The following is an 8,362-nucleotide window of genomic DNA, read 5'->3' on the forward strand; positions in this document are numbered from 1 at the left end:
AAAGAACAAGCTATTCTAGAACTGAAGTCACTTTTAGAGACCCCCCACACCATCTATTTCAGTAGTTTTTTCCTCTGATTAAACCTTTCTGGATAGTGAAATCATAAGCTATCATGAACAAAACAAATATTACGTTTCTTTTGATAGAAATATTCCCTTACAAACTAATCAACTTACAGAAACTTAAGGATGATTAAATCACACATATATGAAAGAGAAAGAACATTTAAAGATTCAAAAAATTTTAAGCTCACTTATAATTGTCTTAATTGCAAACTACTTTGAGAAAATTGAGATCAGCCACACCAAGGAGAGATTTCGGAGATGTCTGAGTGAGTCTTTATCTAGTGAAGGTAGGACGGAGTAGAGTTTTAAATACCGCACTATAAACGGATAAAGCTACAGTTTCCTCCTCATTCTAATTAGAGACACAACAAATCAATAATTTTGAAAGTGCTAAAAAGAGAAACCATGAGTACTAGAAGCATGCTCTCATGTGTCAAGGAAAGACAAGTTAAACATTATACTTAACAAAATTATGGTTTTTAACCAGAGCTTACCTCATGAACCGAATCATAAACAACAATTTGCTTGCCAGGAATTGAATCTTCAAAGCAAAGTTCTCCGAAACCTGAATCTTGTAAAAGCAATTTTTCCATTAATGATTTCCCTGTATAAGAGAAATGGCCCATAATAAGAGTAGAGCTCAGGCCGATTGCTGTGAACCCTTTACAAATTTGACAATTTAATGCAGCTACAACTACAAGCCTACAACTGCCTCAGTGGCTTCTGCTTTATGTAAGCTGCACTTAAAAGGATCTTCATGCAACAGAACTGCTACGGCATTTATAAACTCTTCAAGATATTGAAATCATTTTAATGTATAATAATGGAGGGTCCAAAAGTGAGGGGTGTGAACGGGTTATACTGAGTTGGATTAGGATAAATCCATTACTTGACCGATCAAAATCCAATAAGTTGGGTTGGGATAAGATTGTGTGTTTTTTTTTACCCAACCCGATCACAAAGAGATTGAATTGAGTTGAATCAATCAAATCAATATAATTAAATTTATTTATTTTTTATAAAAATTTAAATATTTCATAATAAATATAAATCATTTGATATCTTATTGCGAATGTGATATTATCAATTGATAAAACAAATAATAATACAAACTAAATTTTAAAATAAGTGTTAATTTACTATATTGTTATCGACTCAAAGAACCAACATTAATACAAAATAAAATTTAAAATAAATATGTTGAACTATTACAACGCTATCAACTCAAAAACACAATAACTATTATTGAATATGAGTAACAATGAGTATTATCGTAAACAATTAATTATACTAACTTATTATTATTAGGTTGTGTCACGGGTTATAAAATACCCGCTACTTAACCGGTACAATGTTGAATTGTGATGGAGTTGAATTATGTCTGTCCCAAACACTAAAAATTCCAATTTGTACTCATTGAATTAGTTTGAATCAATTCATGTTCACAGATCACCCATATTCACTTACACTCCTACTAAAAGTTGTGATTTTAAAAATAATCAAGTCACGAAACTTAGATAGTTGTGCATTCCATATAAGCACTCATGTTGAATGAATTAGAATTTAGAATTACCATGAGCTCAATCAGCAATAATATCACTGCAACTGAAGGGCATTCTTCAGGTGAAGCCTTTCGAAGGTAAACGAATTTTATTATCACAGCCACATTATTTCTCACAAACCTCTTCTTCAATTCTTCTCATTAGTAGGGTTAATCCCTGAAGTGAATGAACTTGCCTTTCATTCTTTAAATTCTCGTCTTCATCAAAATCATTAAGTTAGTCCAAAACGTAAAATACTGCTACTTGAGGACTGCATTGCAGTATGAAGAGGGTCAGTTATTTATCCCCAAATTCTAACACTTGAGGTATTAGTGGCACCCATCCCGAAGATAGCATCTGTTATGCCTGTAGCCTTGACCGATAAAGCAGAATAGCAGCTTTCAGAAACAGACAAGTGCTAATTTGGCTAAAATTTATATGGTTAATTCAAGAATCTCAACATCAGTCATGGCAAACAACACCTCTGGGATGGCTTCAACTACAATAGGTTGTCTCCGCTTCTCGATGACAAAATCACCAAGGAGAATTCAGCCAAGTTCTAGTATACACATGAATACCAAATTCACACTCGCTTAGAATATCTGATGAACAAATGGTTGTAATAGCTCCAAAGTAGTCTCTTGAAAGAACAGTTGACGAATTCTGGGATCTAAAGGTGTTGTTCTCCGAGCGTTCCCTTTCCTTGTGTTTGTTTGGGTGGAATCAAAGGGAAAGGAAATAGATAAGGTATTACTCTTTCACTGTTTGGATATGGATTTAGATATCAGAGAAAGGAAAAATTTTGAGCCAACAACCAACCAAATTAGCCCTATGAAACGAGTGGAGATATGCTTGTTAAATATTTATTTTTGTTTAAAATGATTTTAAAACTAATTACTCTTTTTATAACTTGAAGAATAAAAAATTTAAGAAAAAATAACAATAAAATTTTCATATTTTTAAAGTTATATTTAATTTTTCATAATAAATTATTTTTATAACATTTATCTATTTGTACTCTCTTTTCCACTCATCCAAAAAGTAGGAAAAAGTATCATTTTTTTTTCCTTTTGTATTTTCTATTCATCTAAACTACACATTTCTATGCTATTTCTCTTCTATTTACATCTTTCATATCTCTTTCCTTCCTAATTCACTCTATCCAAACAGAGCATTAGTATGAACCTACAAGGAACGGACTGAAAATAGTCCAATCTCTGCAACACAGGCCATAATTGACCTTGATTCTTGTCAATCTGGGTTCATGATCTTCCAATATATATCATGTCTTCTTTCTGTCCACAGTGAGAAAGCAGATTAGATTTTTTAAAATGCAATTCTACTTTTTGAATCAGAATATTTTCATCTATGAATTGAAGGCACTGGAACTAACCTTAGCTAAACCGCATTTGTATTCATCTTCATACAAATTTTTTATCAACCTCAACATGGACCTGAAGAAGCTTCATTTATATTTTTCATATTCAGTTTCACTTTCATATTCAGTTTCACTTTCAACTTCATATTCACCTTCACTTCCAACTTCATATTCACCTTCACTTCCAATTTCATATTCAGTTTCACTTTCAATTTCAGAATGTTTTTCTGAGTTGTACGTGAATTTCATTTCTTGGCTAACTAACTCAGCAAGATCCTTCCTATTGCAAATTTTATAGGCATCTATGATAGCCTTGAACAAAGATTCACTAGACTCGATCTCCTCATATTCTAATTGGCTATATATCCGTTTCAAACCTTCAACCATGCCAGCTTTTCCATAACAACCTACCAGATAAATATACGTTACAAGATCAGGTTCCACATGCTCATCCCGCATTTTCATATATATATTCAAGGCCTTGTTGATATCTCCAGCTGAACTATATGCATAGATTGCAACATTATAGGCAGTGGAGTCAAGATCCACCTTAGATTCTATGAATGTTTGAGCAGATTCAAGTGCCAAAGTGTGCATACCAACTAAAGAGTACAAAGCAGTGAAGGTTGTTTGCCGAGCATAAGGTTTCCCCTCCTGGTAAGATGACTCTAATTGTTCCACTGCTTCAATGGGAATCCCTCCCTTCTTTAATATAGTGAATAACACTTTAAAAGTTCCATCATTTGGCAACAGCTTCTGAGATATCATCTCATGTATTAATTCACCACATTCATAGAATTGCCCATTGGAGGCATAACACACCAGTACCTTATTAAATGAAACACAATCCCTCAATAATCCTGACAGTTTCATCTCCTCTGCAATCTCAATGGCCTCATCAATCAGACCAACTTCCTTATAAAGATACATGATTGTTGAATATGAAATTGCATCAGCCCGGCCCATTTCTCTCAAATTTTCAAAAGCCAACTTAGCTTCAGATACCAAACCAAGATCTGCAAAGAGGCCAATCATACTATTACATGCAACTAAATCAAGACCCCCTTCCAAGTTCTTCATCCGCTCATAGATAGCTTTTGCTCCTTCCAAGTTTCCAACCTTACAATAAGACTTTAGAAGGGATGTTAAAACAACTAAATTTGCTGATAATCCAGATTCTTCCATCATGTGGAAGTACTGAAGTGCCTCTTCAAGGCTACCATGTTCTGCATATCCATCAATTAAAGATCCATACACAACCTCATTCGGTTTTACTCCAACTCTTACCATTTCCTGGAACACAGAGACTGCATCAGGAAGCTGGCCAAGACGAGAATAGCATCCAATAACAGCAGAAAAAGTTTGACATGGTGGCTTAAACCCCATTTCCTGCATTTCAACCATGAGTTCCCTTGCTTGTTCCACTAAATCAGCACCAGCCAACATCTGAACAAGGGAATTATACGTGCTTTCATTAGGCCAAGTCCCGTGTTTTTTCATTCCTTTGAATAAAGAAACAGCCTCATCATAAAGTTTCGCTCTTCCATACGCTTTGATCATGACATTGTACTCTAAAATGTCCCTTTTCCGCCCTGATGAATCCCTTTCCCCATAAAAAACATCCTCCGCTTCTGCCCAAAGTCCTCTCTCAGCAAAAACATCCATGACCGCAGCACGAACACTCGATGACATCTCCCCATTCCTTCGCAACTTCCTCAGCAAGTCACTCGCCTTACCCACATCCCCTTCAACAACATACATCTCCACAATACCCGGAACTGAATGCTCATCAACAGCCCCAAAATCCTCCTCCATTTCCCCAATCAAATCCTCCACATCTCGTACCATACTCTTTTTGCACAACACACCAAGAAGAGCACGGTAAGTCACCTCATCCGGACACAGCCCAGCCTCCTTAATCTTCCTATAACAAGAAACCGCGGCACCAATATCCCCAGCATCAGCATACAAAGACAGAAAAATGTTAAAAGTCTTGGTATCCGGCGCCAACCCTTTCTCCTCCATCATACCAAGCAAAGCCTCCGCCTCCACCAAATTCCCATGACTCCCACAAACATACATCATAGTATTAAAAGTACACACATCCACAGCCACTCCCGCCTTCAACATCTCTGCAAACACATTCGCCGCCTCGGTCAACCGCCCCGCCTTACCATACAAATCAATCAACACATTATAGGTGGAAGACAGCCTCGGCTTCTGTAACCCATTCGACGAATTCAAATTCGTCGAATGTGCCACATCAGAAGGCGCAAGTCTTCCACCTATCTTAAACAACTCAGTGGAGAGAAACTGCTTGAAACTAATTGACATTGATGTTGACCCATTATTATTAGCACTACTAGCACTACTACCATTATAACTAGCCTCTAATTCAAGGTCATCCAACTCAACTTTCCCTTCACACCACCCCTTGTAAAACCTATGAGCTCTATCAAACTCTCCAACATCCTTCAACACTTTAACAACAGTACACATGGTAACTTCATCAGGAAAAAAGGCTCTCACCCTCATGTGCCTGATCCACAAAAGCGCTTCTTGGACGAGGCCCGCTTTCCCGTAGACGTCGACGAGCATGCTGTAGGTGTTGTTGGTGGGGAGAACGGCGCTGCGGGCCATGTCGGCCCAGCAGAGGCGGAGGTGGTCCCATTGGTGGGCCTTGCCGAGGGCCCGGAGGACGACGTTGTAGTGGATGACGTTGGGGGAGTACCAGGGTTGGGACTTGAACCACTCGAAGGCGCGGAGGGCGCGGTGCCACGTGGCGGAGAGCTCGCGGAGGATGACGGTTATTTCCTTGGGGGAGGGGGCGGCGGGGAGGGAGTGGAGGACGCTGGCGACGTCGGCGTCGGCGTGGAGGGAGCGGAGGATGGAGGGGAGGGCGCCGCCGTAGGGCTTTTTCTTCTTCTTTTTGGTGTTGGCGGGTACGGGGAGGGTGTGGGAGCGGAGAGGGAGAGGGAGAGGGACACGTGGCGGGCTTAGAAGGGACGAGGGTTTTGGGAGAAGGGTTTTGGTGAGGAAGAAGGATGATGCAAACATGGTTGTTGTTGAAGAGAAAATTCCCAACTATTTTTTTCTATGTAATGAAATCGTCACACCGATTAGGGCTTACACTACACTTCAAGTTTCCCTCCTCACACAAGTCCCAACGACTCCAACCAAAAAAGTGTGTTTTGCATATTAAAAATAAGTTTAAATATATTTTTCGTCGAATAAATCTATTTTTGATTCTTTAAATTTAAAGTTATTATTTTTAGTTCATGTAATTTCAAAAAATTTTATTTTAGTCTTTATATTCAAATTTTGTTAAGAAATTTATTAAACATTATTACATAAAATCTACTTATCGATATCCTTAATAGTGAAAATATCACATTAAATCTGATTAATATCACATAAATGTCTTAATTAGTCACTTTCAAATATGTTACTAGTGATCTAAGGGTCTAAAATAAGATTTTTAAAAATTAGAAGGACTAAAAATAACAATTTTAAATTTGAGGGACTAAAAATAAATTTACCTTAAATTTGAGAGACTAAAAACATATTTAAGCCTTAAAAATATCACAAAATAAAAGTTATATCTTCTTCGTTTTTTTAAGGAAAAAAATTATATTTTTAACTATATACCTTACCCAAAAAAAAATTTATAATTTATAATTATACATAAAAGAAATATTAGATTTAGTATTAATATTGTAAAAGATATTTAAACTCCAGTTATGTATTCTAATTTTCTCCATTACTATGTGTTTTATTTATACAAAAACCTTGTATATGTGAAACAATAATATATATATATATATATATATATATATATATATATATATATAACTAATGATCTGAATCTCAATTGGATGAAAAGAATTACTCTATATTATTTTAAAAAGTTAAGACATCAAATTAAACATTTTAATCATAAAAAAATCAATCGAATAAATTAATTAAAATAATAATTTAACCTATTTTTTTTAATATGAGCACATAATATCTTTTTTAATAATAATAATAATAATAATACTCCATAATATTTAATATAACTAATCATTTGGAACCATTTTCCTTACATCATTTGAACTTTTATTTGTGTATTATTTACTAAATTTGATAGATAAAAAATAATTTATTACTTATTACATTAATTTTAAATAATTGTAAAAATTAGAAGTTTTAATAAATAATATTTTAATTTATTCTTATTAAAAAAATGTGAAATCTTATTTCCAACCATCCCATAAGAAGTTTGTTGAATTTGTAATAAATAATTTTTTATTTAATAAGGATAATATAATTTATAATATATAATTTATTTTTTCTTTCAATCAATTTAGTTAATTGGAGTTTTAAAAATAAATTTTGATTTAGGAAAAATAAAATAAATGGGTTGAGAAGGCTATGTTAATATAATGGATAAGTAATGGATTTGATGATGGAAATTCTTGGAGAAATTAGATTGAAATAGTTTCTTATTCAAATTTCTACGAAAGGATCTTCATTTTTTGAACTCCTTTAAATTTCTTCAATGGCTTCCAGCATTTTCACCACATAAGATAATGTAGAAAGTTTCCTTGATGGCACCCCACTTTTGAAGAATGATAAGTATATTCAATTTCTCATCACACTTAAGAGAGAATAAGAGAAAATGAAGAATTTTAAAGAAAGAAACAAGTTTTGAGAGGGAGTTTGGGAAAGGAATTATCTAGGCCAAATTAATATCAAACTCAACGAGTGTACAAAATAGGTCAAAACTCCTATATATAGAGTTAGGTAGCTTGGGGAGGAAGTTAAGCATCCAGGAGACAGGGAGGAGAAACTTAGATATAGTTCCACCAATCACAAACAATCCATATGGACATGTTTGAGACATGCAGGACAACTAAATCTAAAAGTCAACATGAGCAAGTGCCAAGTGTCCTCTTTTCTTTAGGTGGTTGGAGAAGTAGTTCCAAGGTGGAAAATTAAGCCAAAATAGGCAGTCAAGATAGCCTTTGGTTTGTTTTGGTTAACCAAATGAAGCTTAAACCAAGCTAAATAAAATCCTTAGGCCAAGAGAAGAAAAAAAAATCCAATATCATTTTTGGCTATTTCCACACCTTTACTACTTCTACACCATCTAGAATAATTATTGTCACATCACTAGAATGATTATTTCCACTCCAACTACTAAACTCAAAGAAACTAAAATTTTGTGACCATAAATACAAGGTCAAATGGAATACATTTCAAAAAGGAACATGTCTATAAATCCTAAAGGCATGAACTAAAAACAAAGAAACATACACCCCTAAATATAAGGGCAAAAACAACTTATGTACTATATACAAAGGAATGAAAATAAAATTATACAAAGTATATACAA

General features: G+C 34.6%; 1 protein-coding gene across 1 annotated transcript; it reads right to left on the bottom strand.

Annotated features, from left to right (window-relative positions):
* Positions 1-3,000: 3,000 nt before the first annotated feature.
* On the bottom strand, positions 3,001-6,147 carry LOC109801892 (Pentatricopeptide repeat (PPR) superfamily protein). The gene has a single exon (XM_020363055.3). The coding sequence runs from the start codon at positions 6,040-6,042 to the stop codon at positions 3,073-3,075; it is 2,970 nt and encodes a 989-aa protein (XP_020218644.1). The 5' UTR covers positions 6,043-6,147; the 3' UTR covers positions 3,001-3,072.
* Between the last annotated feature and the right edge of the window lie 2,215 nt (positions 6,148-8,362).

Source organism: Cajanus cajan, chromosome 10 (genome assembly GCF_000230855.2).
Source record: "Cajanus cajan strain Asha chromosome 10, NIPB_CcT2T_4, whole genome shotgun sequence".
Taxonomy (NCBI): Eukaryota; Viridiplantae; Streptophyta; class Magnoliopsida; order Fabales; family Fabaceae; genus Cajanus; species Cajanus cajan.